Source organism: Podarcis liolepis, assembly GCF_965112155.1.
Source record: "Podarcis liolepis genome assembly, chromosome: 6".
Lineage (NCBI taxonomy): Eukaryota > Metazoa > Chordata > Lepidosauria > Squamata > Lacertidae > Podarcis > Podarcis liolepis.
The window spans coordinates 18,464,133-18,483,221 of NC_139559.1; the positions used below are offsets into that span (position 1 = coordinate 18,464,133).

The window sequence follows — 19,089 nt, forward strand, 5'->3', positions numbered from 1 at the left end:
GGCTGGCGCTGTGGGTTAAACCACAGAGCCTAGGACTTGCCAATCAGAAGGTTGGTGGTTCGAATCCCCACAACAGGGTGAGCTTCCATTGCTCGGTCCCTGCTCCTGCCAACCTAGCAGTTCGAAAGCACGTCAAAGTGCAAGTAGATAAATAGGTATCGCTCCGGTGGGAAGGTAAACGGTGTTTCCGTGTGCTGCTCTGGTTCGCCAGAAGCTGCTTAGTCATGCTGGCCACATGACCTGGAAGCTGTACGCCAGCTCTCTCGGCCAATAAAGCGAGATGAGCGCCGCAGCCCCAGAGTCGGCTACGACTGGACCTAATGGTCAGGGGTCCCTTTACCTTTACCTTTAATGGACATGAACCAGGTTAGTAGATGGGCAGATTGTCTCACCTTGTATAAAGTGGCTTCCATTGTTCAGTCCTTCAGTGCTCGCTTAAGATTGAACGGGGAGTCTTGTGAGCCGCAGGCATTAGGAGCACAGAACAAGAGGTTGTTGTGTCTCCTAGGATTTAAATAGTTCAGGTGTTTGGCCATGTATTCATAACAGTTAAAGAATGTTATAGAAACCCGAGAAAGAGAATATGGATTTCTGCCTGCTTTCGAAGGATTTGCTTATGGGCTCTATTGATTACTTATTGAAGGATTGATTTAAAACATTTCTGTACTGCCCTTCATTGAATCAGATTCCAGGGCAGCATGCAACAATATATTGTAGATTTTAAAAAATTTAAAAAACCTAATGCAGTATTTATGGGAATGGGTGATTGTGACCATTGCAAAGTTATAAATCCAGAAAAAGATGATGTGTGTTACAACAAACTGATATGCAAAAGCTCTCTTCTGCAGGAAAGTAAACATCCCGCAAATATATATACCGTATTTTTTGCACCATAACACTCACTTTTTTCCTCCTAAAAAGTAAGGGGAAATGTCTGTGCGTGTTATGGAGGGAATGCCTACGGGTGGCATGCCTACGGATTTTCCTCCTCTAAAAACTACGTGCGTGTTATGGTTGGGTGTGTGTTATAGAGCGAAAAATACGGTATATATATATGGCAATAGTCTGAATATAACATAATCTATGATACATACTAGTGTGGTATAATAGCTAAGAGTGTTGGGTTAGGTCTGGGGAGGTTTGGGTTCAGAAGTCCCTGCTCTGTCAAGAAGGGTCCTTGAGTGACCACAATCTCTTCACCTAGCATTCCTCACTGGGTTGTTGTGAGGGCAAAAGTAGAAGAGGAAGACTCATATACACCCCTCTCAGTTTCTCAGAGAAAGTGTAGGATAAAAATGCAGTATCAATGGAATAAAAACACCAAGCTTGGGACTATGGAACTACTTCTTTACAGGTACACAGTTAAACTATGGAACTTGCTTTTTCCACAGGGTGGCTGCCAACTTGGATGGCTTTAAAAGAGGATTAGACAAATTCATGGAGGGTAAGCTCTCAGTGGCTACTAGCCACAATGTCTGCTCTGCCTCCATGGTTGGAGACAGCAATACTTCAGAATACCAGTTGCCGGTCGGATTAGACGACCCATTGGTCTGATCCAGCAGGTGCTTCTTCTGTTCAGTGGCCAGCCAGATTTCTAATTAGGCATACAAGCAGGACAAAACAGCAACAGCCTCTGCTATTTGTCCCCAGCTTGGTCCTTGGATAAACTGCTTCAGAATATGAAGATTGGTCATTTTACTATCTTAGCAGAGCTCACTTAGTGAAAACTGTTGGACATTCTGCAATCAGAGGTGCCATCTTCTCAAGAAGATTGAGGGGACTCCATGCTACGCCCTGACATCACACATGTGACATTGTGGGACGTCCTGACATCATGCACACAATGTCACAAGGAGTCAGGGAACAGGGCTCAATGCCCTCTGAAGACTGAGGGGGCCTGGCCTCCTCAAAAACAAAACACTGGTGGGTGAAAGTGCCTCGGCCCATAGGAGCTGGTGTTTATGCTCTCTAGCTATATTTGGTGAAGACAGGTTGATGTTCAGAGTTGGGCAGATCTTTCAAATGAAACTACACATACTTAAAAAAGATTTCAAATACCAATAGATTCTCACCTACCTCACTCTTCATTTAAGTTTTCCCCAGTAAATATCTGCCATCCTGTCACTAGATATATGGTAGAAATGGTGTTTTGTTTCAGAAGATTGCTAGACTGGAACAGAGAAGAAGTAGCAGCTGATTGATTTACAGCTGGGTCAGAATCCAGCATCTCATTTCATCAACAATAGAGATTTAAGCATCTGGTTCACTGACACTTATGGCTGGAATCCTACCAGTGTGTAGGTCTCTGGAAATCCAATTGAACTCAATGGATCCTCCAAGGCCTGACTATGTGTCCCATAGCTTTCCAAGGGGCCTCAAATCTCATGGTGAGCCCTATGGTGCAATGGTTGGAGAGGCCAGGGTTGAAATTCGCACACAGCCATGTAGCTCATTGGGTGACTTTAAGAACATCAGAAGAGCCTATCTAGTCCAACATCCTGTTCTCACCTTGGCCAACCAGATGCCACGGTCAACTTGCCAGCAGGCACTGAGTGAAACAGAACTCTCCTCACTTGTGATTCTCAGCAACTAGGATTCAGAGACCTAGTAAAAAGGTAAAGGTAAGCAACCCCTGGACGGTTAAGTCCAATCAAAGGTGACTATGGGGTTGCAGTGCTCAATCTTGCTTTCAAGCCAAGGGAGCCAGCATTTGTCCACAGACAGCATGGCTAAACCTCTTTTGGCACACAGAACACCATGATGGAAGCCAGAGTGCACAGAAACGCCAACTACCTTCCCCTCGCAGCGGTACCTATTTATCTACTTGCATTGGTGTGCTTTCAAACTGCTAGGTTGGCAGGAGCTGGGACAGAGCAACGGGAACTCACCCCGTTGCGGGGATTCGAACCACCGACCTTCTGTTCAGAAAGCGCAAGAGGTTCAGTGGTTTAGACCACAGCGCCACCCGCTCCCTGCTTAGCCTTTCTTACATTAATTTGCCTCTTTCCCCTTTAAAACCATCTCTGCTCCTCCCTTTCAGCCCTCCCTCTCCCCTGAGAGGGGGAAGGGGGGGAAATGGGGCAGCAGAAGGACCCTGTAGGTAGCCTTGAACTTTTTCAAGGTGTTAAAATGTTGGGGGCATGAACCAGAATGCAGTAAATGTAGTGGTGACAATTGTATTTAGATGAGTGCTCAGCTTAGGCAGGATCAGATTCCCCTGGAATTTTATTGGTGTTTTTGAAAAGTAAGCTGATGAGTTGAAAGGTTTTCCTGCAGTGGTTATTATTTTTTATTATTATTATTATTATTATTATTATTATTATTATTATTATTATTATTATTATTATTATTTATTTTTGGAGACTGGGGGTTAAAGGTGCCGAGAGAGCAAGAAAACTCCTCAACCATCTTTTCTCTCTCCCCCTTCGTGCGCCCTCTTTCCCCCCTCTTCGCTCCGCTCAACAATCGGGCGCTTGTGCTGAGAGAGAGAGAGAGGGAGAGAGAGAGAGAGAGAGAGAGAGAGGAAAGCCACAGGGCCGCCTTTTGGCTCCGGCACAGGGAGACGTCATGGATTCCTGAGTGTGGAAGTTTGCAGGAAAGCCCTCCGTTTAGGAGATGGAGCCGATCCAAGGGTTTCCATGGCGCTGGGCATAAACAGGAGGAAACAGTGAGGGAATCCCGTTATTTTACAGCATTCAACGACTATAAACACTCGGCGCAGGGAAGGAAGTGGCCTTTCCCTCTCGACTTACCCTCCTCTCGGGGCACGCAGAAGAAGCGCCCTCCGCGCGCTCCCAGGACCCACGCGCGGACCCTCCACGCGAAAGCGGCCGGCCAGCTGCAGCAGCAGGGCTGCCCGCTGCGCGCCTATGGTCTAGAGAAGAGCACCTACATCCATAAATATAAATATATATATATATCTTTGCTTCTTTCTCTCTCTCTGTGCATAGAATAGCTTTACAACCATCCAAATGCAGAGAGAAACGGCGTGCCGGCTGGTGCACTACCATCACATCATGAGGTCTGTGGATCAAGGTAGAGTCCTTGCATTTTTTTATTTTTATTTTTAAATGGAGTGTTTGAAACTCTTTTCTTTCCCTTTCCTCCGCTTCTCTATCCCTGGCCTTGATTGTGCCGCTCGCGGCTGAGGAATCTCTCGCGCAAGCTTCGCTGGGACAGAGCGCGGCCAGCTGCTCGCTCGCTCCTGCTGCCGCTTCCCTGCTTGTTCTCCGGGCTGCCTTCCTTTGGGCGCAGCGCTTCCCGAGGGAGCGAAGTCCCCTTGCAACCGGCGGAACTGAATTCCGCCGGGACAGGGGCTGTCAAAAAGCGCCATTGGTTTCCACGGGACATGCCAACAGGACCCGCTTCCTAACTTCTGGAGGTGGTGATGTCCGAGGGAGAAAATAGGAAACAGGGCATTCCCGGGGTTTGGGGAAGTCAGGGTGAACCGCCACCTAACATCTGACATGCCCCTTTTTTGTGACTGGGGATGGTGACTCTAGTAAACGGATGATTAATGGCGGGGGCTGTGCGAGAGCCAGCAGCGATATTCCTGCCCCCGCTTCACATTTCTCCTTGGAAGAAATTAGCTCTCTCCAATCTACGCTGAAAGAAATAGCCTTTCAACTCTACCCAGCCTCTTACAAACCCATCATCGTAGTCGGAGAAATTCGGGTTTGTAAACAGCCGGTCCGGTTTAACTCTTGATTCACTGTATTTAGAGGGTCAGGGGCCTTATCTATACATAATCTGAAATCGTCCACAATTTCAGGGGTGGGGTGGGGGGAGCTATCGTTTTAAATCAACAGCTCCCAGTCCCAGCAGAAGGTACTGTATATGTATATGTATATGTATATGTATATGTATATGTATATGTATATGTATATGTATATGTATATGTATATGTATATGTATAGATGGGTAGTTTATATATATATATAAACTACACACACACACCTGCTTACATAATATACGCGTGCTTTTATTAAATATAGATATTGCGCATCGCTTTGATATTTTTGATTATATAGCGGTACATTTTTTTAAAATATAAATGCGTGATATGTGTATGTCGACAGGGGATGTTTTAAGATTAGCCAGAGGGCTCCTGTAAACCAGGCAATGTCAGATGATCCTGGCCGTGTTTACTCAGAATAAAGCCCCCGCGCGTTCATTGGTGTTGCTTTCACGTAAGTGCACCTTTGCATTTTTACGCGGAAGTAAATTCCAGTCATTCCAGCGGCGTTTCCTCCCAAGTAAGCATGCTTCGGCTCGCAGTCCTGCGACTCCTTGCCCTCAGTGCCCCTTCCTTGCCTTAGAGGGCACCTACCGGTACCTACCGGATGCACAAACGCACCTTTATTCTCCCTGTTCGTCCCACACCCAGCCAAGCTAGGAGGAGAAGCGGGCAGACGAAACATCCTGGCCTTCGACCGCGAAGGCTTCTCTTGGCCTTCATATTACCCTCCCCGTTTTATAGGAGAAGATGGCATCCCACCAACCCTCTCCCCTGTTTCCTGCCCCTGCGCGGGGAAAGAGTTGGTGTCCAGACGGTGTCCAGTGCCGCGCGGCTTCGCCGGGGCGCTCTGGGTCTCCGGGGCGCATGACGCACGAGAGAGGCAGCCATTGGGAGAAGTGGAACCGGCCGCGGCGGGAGGAGATCCCCTGCAGGCTGTCTGGGAGTTTGTGCCGGGAGTGTGGAGCCTATGCTCGCGCTAGCTCACATTGCCTCCTCCACGTAGCGAGAGTTCAGGGGTTCCTAAGGGCAGGGGAGATTCAACAGGCAGGCTGGATGTAGGCTTGGTCGTGCTCCGCGTGAACGGCACCCGTGGCCAGAAAGAACTACTGTAAATTAAATTAGGTCTGCAACAGTGGCGTAGCGTGGGGGGTGCAGGGGGGGGCCGGGCGCAACACCTGGGGGTTAGGGTTAGGGGGCGCAAATCCACGGGTTAGAGGGCGCAAATCCACGGGTTACGGGGCGCAAATTACTTGCCTTGCCCCGGGTGCTGACAACCCACGCTACGCCACTGGTCTGCAATCAGAGCTAACCCCCTGCTGGAGCGCGGTGGGTTTTAGGAGGGCGCTGGAAACATTTATTTATTGCATGTGCAGTATAGCCCACCTTTTCTTCGAAGGTGGCGGACATGGTTCTTTCCCCTTGCAGATTCATATAATCCGCACAACGACCTTGTGAGGTAGGTTGGGCTGGGAGACGGTGGCTGGCCCAAGGGTCACCTAGCGAGGTCCATGGTCGGATAGGGGATTTGAGCCCTGGTCTTTCCCAGGTCCTAGTCCAACACTCTAAATACTAGACCAGGCATAGGCAAACTCGGCCCACCAGATGTTTTGGGACTACAACTCCCATCATCCCTGACCACTGGTCCTGTTAGCTAGGGAGGATGGGAGTTGTAGTCCTAAAACATCTGGAAGGCTGAGTTTGCCTATGCCTGCACTAGACCATACTGTTAGGCAATTCAAGAAAAAATAATAGCCTGGTGTCTTTATAAAGTGCCTGATCCGAACTTTGTAAACTTATCCCTAAATCCAAGTATCATTTGAGCTGTCCAGGCAATGAGGAATCCTTGGTTGGGAATCAGCAAACTCTGAACATTCTGGTTGCCACCCAGGATGACTATTCCTTTGCATGATTCCCTGTGTGCCAGTGGGTCTCTCAGATACTTAGAATAGGAGTGGGCAAACTGTGGCCCTGCAGATGTTGTTGGACTCAACCTGCCCCCAACCAGTGTGGCCAGTGGTCAGGAATGGTGGCATCTGGAAGGCCACAGTTTCCCCATCTGGCCGGGGATCAAAGGCAGAGATCAGGAATGAAGGAGTGATGGGTTTAAGGGAAGTCCGTGGCAGGTCAGGTGCAGCAAGGTTAGGGAGCGTGATTTGTGGGTGCTCCTCCCCAGCTCCTGTTCAAATGCATCAGCTGCAGCTTTCCCCCAGCATGGAGTCTCAAGGTGGCATGAGAAGCTGGTGGAGGTACTGCCAGCAGCATCTCGAGGGAGTGATTGACGCGAAAGGGGCTTTCATTCTCTCTTCCCAATGCCTGTGCATGTGTTTCTCCCCCTGTCCACAGAGACCATCCCTAGACAGCAGGCTCACAGTTGGGTAAGAAGAGTTGGTGTGGGGAAAAGGTTGGAAGAAAAGCAAATGGAGGGTTGTGAATTTGTGGGGAAGGTCTATACTTAGCTTAGTCCCTGGTTCAATGTCCAGCATCTCGAGGTAGGACTGGGAGAGAACTCTGCCTGAAACCCTGAAAAGAGCTGCTGGCAGTCACTGTGGGCAATAGACCAAGGGTATGGCTCACTTTAAGGCAGCTTGCCATGTCCTATGTTCTCCTACGACTGGGCAGAGTAGGCAGGCAAGGTCTCCCTTGTATGCACAAACAACCTGTCCCCTAAGCAGCACAGCAGTTCCTCTCCCACATTAAGCAATGCAGAATAACTGCTCCCTATTAGGCAAAATTGATCTGGACCTACTTTCCCATTTATCACAAAGCTGATCAGAATATTCACTTTTCCCCAGTTTTTAAAGGGTGGGGAAATGTTCTTCTCTTACACTTTTCAACCATTCTGCTTTTGAGCATGAAAGGTGTGACTAATTAATCAAAAATACTTAGCCTTTATTAACCACAACAATCACATTTATATAGTTGCTGTTTTCCCACCCTAGTAAGCTTATTTAGTTAGTTAGTTTCAATGTACTGTCAGTTTATACATTAAAAATCGAATACACAACGTGCAAAAAATGCACCTTAAATATAAAATCTAAAACCAGGAGAGGTGGCGGGGGACAGAGAATAGCATCGGTGCAACAGATCTAAAAAGTACTAAAATATTTAAGATGGAATTGCCTGGGGAAATAAAAAGGTCTTAGGTTGGCACAGAAAAAAAGAATAATGTAGGCACTAAACAGGCATCTCTGAAGAGGATGTTCCACAATTAGGCTACCCAAAATTCAAAGGGTCTGCCTTCTAAGTAGTCATTTCAGTTGGCAGGGATACTTGGAAGATGATCTCAGAGTCCAGTATACATGGGAAGAGATAACCTGCCCCAAGCTGTCTTGAGCTTTGAAGCAAGGATGGCGAACCTATGGCCGTCCAGATGTTGTGGCAGCCTCAGCAAGCATGGCCAGGGATGGTGGAAGCTGCAATCCACCAACATCTGGGGGACCATATGTTCTCCATCCCTGCTTTAAAAGTTGATGCCAGGACTGGAGCTTTCAAAAAGGGTTGGACAAATTCATGGAGGACAAGTATTCTAGCCATGATGGCTCTGCTCCACCATGCTGTCAGGCACCATGCCTCTGAATACCAGCTGCTGGGAACTGCAGGGGGACAGTGCTGCTGCAACCATGTCCTGCTTGCAGTCTTCCTACAGGCATCTGGTTTGACTATATCAGCAATCTTGCAGTCCTAGTCTGACCACCTGAAGTGTGTGGGTAGTTTTCAACAGCAGCTCTATGATATAATGCATCACAGTCATTGGACGAGAGGTTATCATTCATAATTGGGTGTGTTAGCCTAAGCGGATAAAAGGCACTTCATGCACACACTGCACAACATCAATTCACTAGTCATCATTGTTATTCCAGGGTCTGTATTGCAGGTGACAAATAGAGGATGAGAGAAATATGCCTTGCCTGTTGGTTATGGCTGTGGAGAAACTTGAACCAAGGTCTTCCTGGCTTGTAGCTCATACTCAGCTCCCACTCTTCCCTGGCAATCCAGAAGTGTTGAAGCAGTTAAAAGACTGGCCTTCCAGATGTTGGACTCCAACTCCCATCAGCCTCAACCAACATGATCAATGGGCAAAGATGAGGGGAGTTGTAGTTCATCAACAAACGGAGGGTCAGATGTTCCCCATCAGCATATTAAGTGGTATTATCTAGTTCAGGTTATGTTAAGTACTCTATGTTAAGTACCCTAACTCCACCTTCCCCATCCTGGTGCCTCCAGATGTTTGAACTACAACTCCCATCCCTACCCATTGGCCACAACAGCTGGGTCTGATGGGGGTTGGAGACACCAGGTCAGGCCAGGGAAGACTGCTCTATCTGCTCAGAAGGAAGTTCCACTGAGTTTATTGGGGCTTACTTCCAATGACTTTTTGCAAAGAATTATGGGAGCTGCAGTTTGTTGTGGGTACTGCAAATTGTAGCTCTGTTAAGGGGAAACTACAGTTCCCAGGATTCCTTGAGGGAAGCCATGTGCTTTAAACATGCATTGGGTGTGCTATAAATGCTTGGTGTGGATCTGGTTAGAAGGTCATTATGTGCTCTGTGAAGTGAGGATTAGAATCTGCTTTGGTGATTTTGAATAGAGAAATGGTAGTCAGTCTGGAGCATGCAGTATACATATATCTGTGTGACCTTAAAAACCTTTGCATATGGGCGAATCCCATGGAAATCCTTCACTTCAGGGGTGCCAACTTGAATAAAATATTGGGGTGGGGGCAGGTAAGCCTTGCCCTGCATAATGCGCACTCTTTGAATGGCAATGCCTATTAACTTTGGGAGGAAGAAGAAGAAGAGTTTGGATTTGATATCCCGCCTTTCACTCCCCTTCAGGAGTCTCAAAGCGGCTAACATTCTCCTTTCCCTTCCTCCCCCACAACAAACACTCTGTGAGGTGAGTGGGGCTGAGAGACTTCACAGAAGTGTGACTAGCCCAAGGTCACCCAGCAGCTGCATGTGGAGGAGCGGAGACGCGAACCCGGTTTCCCAGATTACGTGACTACCGCTCTTAACCACTACACCACACTGGCTCTCACAGACCCCTCAAATATTTTATTGGAGGGCCAGAGGGACCTCAGCCCCATGGAGTTGGCTCCTATGCCTCACATATACCCAGTGATTTTTTCCGGGGGGGGGGACGGGACACGCAGGTGTACGCATACCCCTAAACATTTTGTGACTCTAAGTTTGGCCTCATTGAGGGGCAGTATTTCAATATGAGTAGGAAAAAGAGTACCCCTAAACACTATTTTTATAGAAAAAAAAGCACTGCATATACCTATGCACGCACGCAGTCCTTTAATATGGAGCCTAGGATATTTTGCTTATGAGAAGTCATATTGAGATGGAAAAGGATAAAAGATCCCTGAGTACTGTACTAATATTTCCTTCCTAGCGCGCGGTTTACGCCTCGCACAGTAACGCTGCAGAGAGGCGTGTGGCTTGTTTCATCAGATGAAATAAGCTAGCGAGAGAGGCTTTCTGCAGCAGGCAGAAAAAAGACAGTACCTCAGCCCCACCCTGGCTGCTAAAAATAACTGCTTCATTCTCTTCTACTTTCACCTCCTTGGATAAACGTCCCAGCTCTCGGCGGCCGAAACTAGCTCCGCAGTTCAGATTATTAAACTTGCACCCAAATGTTGTTGCCCAATCGTAAAACGCGGCCGCCTGAGGACAAGTCGGGATCCCTTACTGTCAGAAGGGGGGAGAGGTCTAGATTCACCGCGGCAGACGGGAAAGCAGCCAAAGAAAAATCCCCTCCTCCCTCTCAACTATTGGTATAACCCTTTCAGGCACGCGGGACAGGTAAAAGTGAATGAAGCATCTCTCCCTCCCCTCGACGCCCCGGCGCGCCTGGTTCATTCACAATGAATTGGGCGAGCGAATCCCCTCGGTTCTGTTCAGTAAGCAGATTTCAAACCCATCCAATGCTTTTTGGCGAAATTCCACCTCTCCGCTGGTCGTCTCCACCCCAGCACGGAGAGCGGCCAACGGCTGGCAGAGGGAAATATGTGGCGTGACTCGAAGGGGCGGGATCCCGGCGGAGCATTTGCGGGAGAAACTCTGGAAGTCCGCCGAGCTTTCCCGGAGTAGACTTTTTAAAGTTCCCTTAGCAGCAAGGAAGGATTAGCAGGGGCGCTAAAGAAGGCAGCTAGGGCAGTGTTGGGCTTCTTCCTGCCTCTGTGGGCCACACAAGCTTTTACGTATTTATTACATACTAGTTCGGGCTCCCTTTAACAAAAACTTGCAGTCTACTGCACAGAAATTAAATGGGTTAAATAAAACAAAATTTTTTAAAAAATGAAATAAATTTTAAAAAATTTAAATAAAATAAAAAAGCAATGAAATGCAATACAGTGGAGAATAAGAAGTAGGCTAAAACAGATTTAACTTGGTGAAACAAATTTAAAGGCCTGGGAAAATATAAAAGGGGTTTGGCTCACACTAATAACAAATTAGTGACATACTTTAGAGTGTAATTCTGAGACACAGCTGAATTAGACTCTGTGAAATTGGATAAGGGTTGGATGCTGGGTTTTATTAATTAGTTATTATATTAATACCCCACATTTCCTTCAAGGAGATCACAGCAATGTGTGTGGTTCTTCTCCTTCCAATTTGATCCTCACAACAACCATGTGAGCTTGCAGATAGTAACTGGCCCAAAGGCACCCAGTTCTCTACTGCACCAGACTGGGAGAAGAAGTGCTAAATCCACATTTGTCGCCTGCATTTTTACAGTTTAACAAATTGGTTTGTGAATTCTGGTTAAGTCGCATGAGTTGTGCCAATGTGAGTGTGTCTGTGGCTGATTCATGCATTCCTTGTGCCATGCAATTTTATGCATGTTTGCTCAGAAGTAAATGCCACAGGTTTTTAGTAGACTTCCAGAGCAACCTAACCCACTCGCCCCTTATGCCGGTCTGTGTGGGGGTGGGGTGGGGTTTGGCTTGATCTGAGGTGTCTCATCTTATTGGCTCTGCTGGCTGAACTGGCCTCCCAGGTCACTCCATGAGTGTGGAACCTTTGCCTTCCCACACCAAGCATGCAGGCAAGCAGAAGACCCACTGGCAATATTCCCACCAGTGGAAAGCCCCAAAACAGAGTTCCAAGGGCAAGGAGAGGGCCTGTCGAGGCTTGATCATTGCACCAGCCTGGAGCTGGTGCAGGGATTAGGTCCAATCATCCTGCCTGCACTTCTGCTGCTGTTGCTGCTGCCATGAGAAACCAGAAGATGGAGGGGATTTAGGAGTACTGCCTAATTCCCAAAGAAGTGTGCATAGGATTGCAGCCCAGCTTCCCCAAGAGTAATTTGTAATTTCCCCCTCGCTAGAGATGAACAGCTGAGTTGGTCAAACTCAAATGGTGACTGGGAAAATATGAGGATGTTTTTTTATACGTGTAGCTTTTTTAAATCCGAAAGGGATATCCTTGTTAGTTCATCACAGCAGAAATAACAAAGAAAGCATCTGAGAAAGTGGGCTATGGGACACAGATGCTTATGCCACTATCGATGCCAGGCCACTCTAAGGGTATTTTGTGCCCTGGGTGAACTCTTGAGTGACTATCTCCCTCTTCAGTCTGGAACAATTGTTATGTTCATTCCAGAACAATTAGGCTGGGCCTCATTAGCTGCCTTGCCCACAACCCCTTGAACATAGGAATGGAGTAAAGTGAGAAGGGGAGGACACACACACACACACACACACACACACACACCTACCTGGTCTGCCACTTCAGACTCTGTCCTGTTTCTCTTTCCCACAGAAGTAAAAAAAGGTAAAGGACCCCTGGACAGTTAAGTCCAGTCAAAGGTGACTATGGGATTGCAGCCCTCAGCTCACTTTACAGGCTGAGGGAGCCAGCATTTTTCCACAGACAGCTTTCTGGGTGATGTGGCCAGCATGATTAAACCACTACTGGTGCAACAGAGCACCGTGACGGAGACCAGAACGCACGGAAACGCTGTTTACCTTCCCACCGCAGCGGTACCTATTTATCTACTTGCACTGGCATGCTTTCAAACTGCTAGGTTGGCAGAAGCTGGGACAGAGCAACGGGAGCTCACCCCGTCATGGTGATTCAAACCACTGACCTTCTGATTGGGAAGCTCAAGAGGCTCAGTGGTTTAGACCACAGCACTACCCAGTATTTGGGGTGGAGTCAGTGCAAGGTGATGGTACTTGGTCCTGTGTGACTGCATTGGGTACTGAGTTTGTATCGTTGGTTGTCAATGAAAGGCTGGTTATCCACATGGAGGGGGCACTGAGAGACAGGTGCTGAGTCTGTCCCTAGTGGCGGACCTTGGTGTCTCAGTTTTCAGTGGCTCCCTGTGCAATGCCAAAATCCGGTGCTGCCCTGCCTCTCACCTTACACTGGAGTAATAGTGGCAGAACCTGCCCCAGTGCCCCATAACCTCCATGCCTGGTGTGACCCTCCCTTAGAGGCACCTCTGCTGCCTGTCCCCCCCCTAAAAACTTCCAGTGGATGCAGACTGGCAACAGCTCAGGATGCAGTGCATGCAACTCTCCCATCCCATCACAATGAAGTGAAGAGAGGAGCTGGAGATGGTCCTGGTTCAGGCAAGCCAGGATGAGGCTTGGGGTGGCTCACCCCCCCCCCGCCAAAGAAACTGCTGGGCTGGCCAGGCTGAGACCATCAGCTGCGGTCACCTAAGCAGACAAAAGCAAGTCTCGCTGAGATCCAGAGGCTTCGCTGTGTAATCACTCTAGTGAGCTGTCTAGTGAGCTGGGAATTTGTCCCCTCCACTTAGCCCTCTGTAGCCCTAAGTACCATTGCCATGATAATAATGGTTATTTCTGAATAGACAAGCGCAAGTCTGTCATTCGTCTTTCATAAGAGTCAATGGTGCCAGACTTTCTCCACTGAAGGGAAAGCAAAGAAAGGGGTGCAAGATTTATTAGGAAATCTGCTTCCCACCCACCACAATTCTGAGCCTTGACAACGGGAGGTCTGTTGCTGTTAGCAGAGAAGTTTCTCAAGTCCTCCAAGTGGCTTGCCCTCAAGAGATTTCGGACCACAACTCCTATCAGCCCTAGGGATCCCAACCCATTGCCTCTGCTCTTTGGGGCCGATGGAAGCTGTAGCCCCACAGCATTCTGGGATGGCGCCATCTTGGGGAACACTGAACACATCCTCCTCCTCCTCAGCACCAGCCTCTTTGGCTCTGACAAGATCTCTGAAGCTGGAGCTGCTATTCTTCCTGCCAAGACCTGCTTGGGAGTTTTCCCCACAGAATAATGTGTGGTGGCACATTCTGGATAACAAAGACAACATGAAACTGACAGTTGCTTGCTCTTTTAGCACCACCATCACCATCAGTTGCTGCCTTTCAAATTTTGCCACCCAAGGTAACCACCTAGTTCACCTAGTGGTTAAACTGGCTCTAGTCACCATAAATAGATTAGGGAGAAATCTAACCCCCAGGCCAGCACCAAGGAGATTTGCATTGCTCTGCTAGTCTTTAATGTGTCACAACACTGTCTTTTTTCTTTCTTTCAAAGATACCCAAAGGAGGCCTACACTTAAAGAGAATGATAAATAAATAAATGCACATCCATAAAGCACTACAGTTCATGTCAGTAGGGCTTACATCCAAGAGGGAGAATTGTTGTCCTAAAAACCCTTAATATTGGATATCTCAAGCTGCAATTCGTTGGCAAAGTCTTAGCAAAAAAAAATCACATTCGAGAGACAAACGGAGTTGAGCAAACTTTCTTGCTCAACTAAAATAATTTCGTCACTCGCCTCTTTGGAGAACTGGCTTGGGATAATAATATCTTCGGAAGTCTTTCCCACTATTTGGCTTAATATATACTTTTTATTATGATATGTACATTCCATTGGTTTTCAAGGCTGCCTTCAGCATTTTTAATGGGAACATGGAGATTATGAGTAATTTTTCCATTGGCTGTTCTTACCCAAACCACACTGTGCCTTAGATTGGGAGAAATATCTGTGACTCAGACCGACCCCCAAATTGATTTTTTTTTAAAAAAGATGGACTTGTAATAAGATGCTTTTGCTATATGTCTATGTTCCTTCAATGTGTGTGTTTTGCTTTCACCAGTATATAATTATAATGGGCTTCCCTCTTGGCTGGAAACCGTGATGTGCCATTAACTGATTGTACGCATATTCTCTCCAAACTCTTAGTTATGCCAGGGTTCTGTATCAGCAGAAACTCTCTGCACCATAGGAGCCAACAATAAAATAGTTGAGGGGCCTGCCGCCCCCCCAGTTGATGGGCATTATCATTCAAATGATGTTCGTGCACCGTGTTATGTGATTTATTTTTCAGAGTGGGGCTTACCTGCCTCTCCCCCCCCCCCCAATATTCAAGTTGGCACCCCTGCTCTGCAAGGTATATTCTTCCAAATCCAAGACCATCCGAGGCCTTATTCAGGGCCAGGTATCCTTTGACCCTCTGTCCCTGGCTATTGACCATGCTGTCTGGGTTGAGTCCAACATCATCTCAAGGGCTGCAGTCCCTGGCATAATTCATACAGGATAAGAGTGGCAGCCTGAAAATGGTGCCACAGTGATGTCGTGCCTCATGGGAAGTTGTCGTCTGGTTGTTTGGCCATCTCTGTCAGGCCAATGTTCTCTTACCTGCTTTACATTTTCAGACAGAAATCACTCTGGTGGATATTGCAACCTGTAAAGAAAGGTAATAGCAGAGGTTGGCATCATCAGGCCCCTGCTAAGGCTCACCCAAGCCACAAAAAGGTAAAGGTAAAGGTAAAGGTAAAGGGACCCCTGACCATTAGGTCCAGTTGTGGCCGACTCTGGGGTTGCGGCGCTCATCTCGCTTTATTGGCCAAGGGAGCTGGCGTACAGCTTCCGGGTCATGTGGCCAGCATGACTAAGCCACTTCTGGCTAACCAGAGCAGTGCACAGAAATGTCGTTTACCTTCCCGCTGGAGCGGTACCTATTTATCTACTTGTACTTTGACATGCTTTCGAACTGCTAGGTTGGCAGGAGCAGGGACCAAGCAATGGGAGCTCACCCCGTTGCAGGGATTCGAACCGCCGACCTTCTGATCGGCAAGCCCTAGGCTCTGTGGTTTAACCCACAGCACCACCTGCATCCCCACAATAGGCTTGCTGCTAATCTCTGGAGCCATCTGTTGCAGTTTCTCCTCTTCCTTGTTGCTGCGGGTTCACCTGCCATCTCTAAGTGGCCAGCCAGTGAGGAGAGCAACAGATGGCTCAGGAAGCTTTGCATGCCTGGTCTCCTCCCTCTGGAAAATGGTGGATGTCGGCCCCTCAGGGAGGGGGGCACTCAGCACCACTTGCCCAATGGCCCTTAAAACCTGGAACTGGTACTGAAAAACCAGCTCCTAAAACCTGATTAATGAGAACCGTGCGGTTGGATGGGGTCAGAGGGCCATTAAGTTCAACCCACACTGCTCCAGGGTACTATCTTCCACACATCATGCCTCATATAAAGTTAACCCAGACCACCATGCAGAGAGCAGGTAATTCTGAGTGACTCAAGCAAGTGAGCCAAACCACAAAGGAAGTGTCATGGAGTCACTAGCCAATAGGCGTCAACTTAATTGTAATCCTTCGTATGGCAGTCAGCCTCAATGAATGGATTGCGTTTTAGTATGATGAAATCAGCTCAGCCATTTTGTGCACTGAGTATTTTGTTTGCTTCTCTTGTGTGGTGGGAGGTAATAATAATAATAATAATAATAATAATAATAATAATAATAATTGCCAGACTTGATAAAAAACTAAAACTCACCACTAGAGGGCACATTCAAACAAAACATTCAAAATTACTGTATCACATGATTATCAGTTCAAAATGTGATAGTATATGATTATGAGTGTGCAAACTTAACTTTTATTAATTTACCTCTTAAGGAGCTATTATTGGGGTGTAACTATTCAGTGAATAGAAACTGGAGTCTTTTTCTTCAATGGTGATGGAAATATTGATGGAGCGCTAAGTATTATATTGAAAATAAGTATTCTGAACATAAACAATTATTTATTATTATTTCTTCGTTATATCACAGCCTTCTTTGAAGGAATTCATATCAGTTTATATCTCACCCACCTTGTGAGACAGGTTAAGCTGAGAGTGATGGACGCTGGTTCAAGGTCACTCACATCTTCATGACTGGGTGGCAGTTTGAACCAGCATCTCCCTAGTCCTGGGCTGTGTAGACACCGTGTAGACACTGTGCCTTTAAAGCACATGGGCTGTGTAGACACTGTGCCTTTAAAGCACATGGGCTGTGTAGACACTGTGCCTTTAAAGCACATTCAAAGCACAATCTTTCTCTCAAAGAACTCTGGGCAAAAAGAACACTGTGAGTTCCCCTCTCACAGAATTAAATTTCCCAGGACTGCTTAACAAACTACAGTGCCCAGAATTCTTTGAAGGAAAGAAGGTGCTTTGAATGAGCTTCAAAGGTATAGTGCAGGGGCCTGCCACCCGCGGCTCTGGAGCCGCCTGTGGCTCTTTTACACCTTTGCCGCGGCTCCGGGGCGGATACTAGCGAGGGGAGGAGGTGCATTGTGCGCCCCGACACTCCCCACTGTGACGGGCACTGTACTGTCTGTGACGTCGCATGGGGGCGGTGTGTGCATTAGTCACGCACCGTCCCAACGTCACCTTCCTGCCCGCCCGCCCGCCCGCTACATTGTAAGGGGCATGGTCACTGTTTTGAAGGGGAGTGAAGAACACACACACACACACAAAAAGGTAACTTGTTAATTTAACGTTTATTTCTATGAGGAGGAGTAATTCTGAGGGGTCAAACAAAGAAATAATAAAAAAGTGACAAAAAAGTTATTTTTATAATGACGAGTTTTGCGGCTCCCAGTTTTTTTTTTCTTCGGAAATGGGTCCAAGTGGCTCTTTTTGTCTTAAAGGTTGCAGACCCCTGGACAGTGTGTGCACAGTCATGCTCTGACACTGACCTCTTCACCATGCTGGGTCTCAAGCAAATGTTTACATGCTTCATAACTAATCCTCTATCTTTAGTGTGTAATAGTGGAAGAAAACCAGCACTAATTTTGACCCACTGGCTTTGCAGACATCAAAAAGTGCTACCCCTTGATGAACATGAAAGGCAATTATTGCTTAGTAATCAAAATGTTATCCTTGCACTTCAGTATTGTCTCATCTCCTAAGGGATACTTTTGATACTCATGCATGATGTAGTGCTAAAAATAGTATCGTAGGTGTTTAAAGTTGTGTGCATGGTTAATTCTGCATGAAATGAAGGAACTGCCTTTTAAAACATTTGAATGACAATCCCTATTTAACCTGATCGTATCAGGGGGCCAATCTTCCTCCATCATAAAGGTGTTACCTATATTACCTATCTTCAGTTATCATTTCTGTAGAGAATCTTAGTACCTGAGATCATATTCTAGCTTGGGGCTACATCCTAGGAAGTGTTGGGTGTGGTTTTGCTAAGTAGACAACCACATTCAAAAAAATTTATATGCATGAAAATCAGTATGATTCATCATTATAAAGATACGGGAATGTTTAAGAGCTAGTTTAAGTGCCTCTTGAGAAAAAGCCTGCAAACATGACTTAAGTCTAGTCTGTTTGCTGTCAGCATCTTCTTCCTCAATTCACATTACCCTTTACAGAGCAAAAATAAGGACAGGCCCTTGAACCCAAGGACCTTACAATCTGAATACTGGCAGTGGGTCAGAGGGCAGCAATAGAGAGCAGTAACAAACAGGAGGAAAAGGAACAAGGGCTGGCTGAGGATTATAGTGTTAGACAGGCATGCCTGTTTTGCTGCTGTGGTAGATGCTTGGCTCTAAGACATCTAGGGCTCCTCCATGCACTTGTCTTGGTGGAACCATAGACGTGCATCTAACCATCCATACATGCATATGTTTTAAGACTGCTGTGAAAATGAATATGAAGACCAAGTAAGCTCAGAAGTCCTACTGCTAAAGTTTTATAGCTGCAGTCAAAACATGATTGTGTATGGAAGTACAGTAAGTGTGAAAGCACTATAAACGTTGGCTCGTTCTGTTGCTGTACTTTGTTCCATTTCATTTTTTCGATGCTGATTATGGGAGGCCATCCACAAATGTCATACAAATTATAGAGGGCTAGATTATTGCTGACTGAAAGCCCTGGGATTTAAAAACACTTAAAACACTTAAAGATACTTAAGTGTGTGAATTGTCACTGTAAGATGGGCAGCCTTGTCCTATTGTCTTTCAAGAGAGCTGATGCTGTGGCAAATTGTGGCCTAGGCTGGTTCCTCCCCCCCCCCCCCAGTTTTCTGGTTCAGTGTTTGATGCGATAGTCAAATAAAATTCTGAAAGGAACCATTT

General features: G+C 46.9%; 1 protein-coding gene across 3 annotated transcripts in view; it reads left to right on the forward strand.

Annotated features, from left to right (window-relative positions):
* Positions 1–3,736: 3,736 nt before the first annotated feature.
* NFATC2 (nuclear factor of activated T cells 2) overlaps positions 3,737–19,089 on the forward strand; it is a gene marked incomplete at its 3' end in the record, with an annotated part of 134,935 nt that continues 119,582 nt past the window's right edge. Inside the window, exon 1 of one of the 3 annotated variants that reach the window (XM_083508010.1) lies at positions 3,737–4,035. In XM_083508010.1, the coding sequence (XP_083364136.1) occupies positions 3,972–4,035 (64 nt within the window). In that variant the 5' untranslated portion in view covers positions 3,737–3,971. The remainder of the gene's footprint in view (positions 4,036–19,089) is intronic. The other 2 variants (XM_083508011.1, XM_083508013.1) reach the window with 2 other exon arrangements.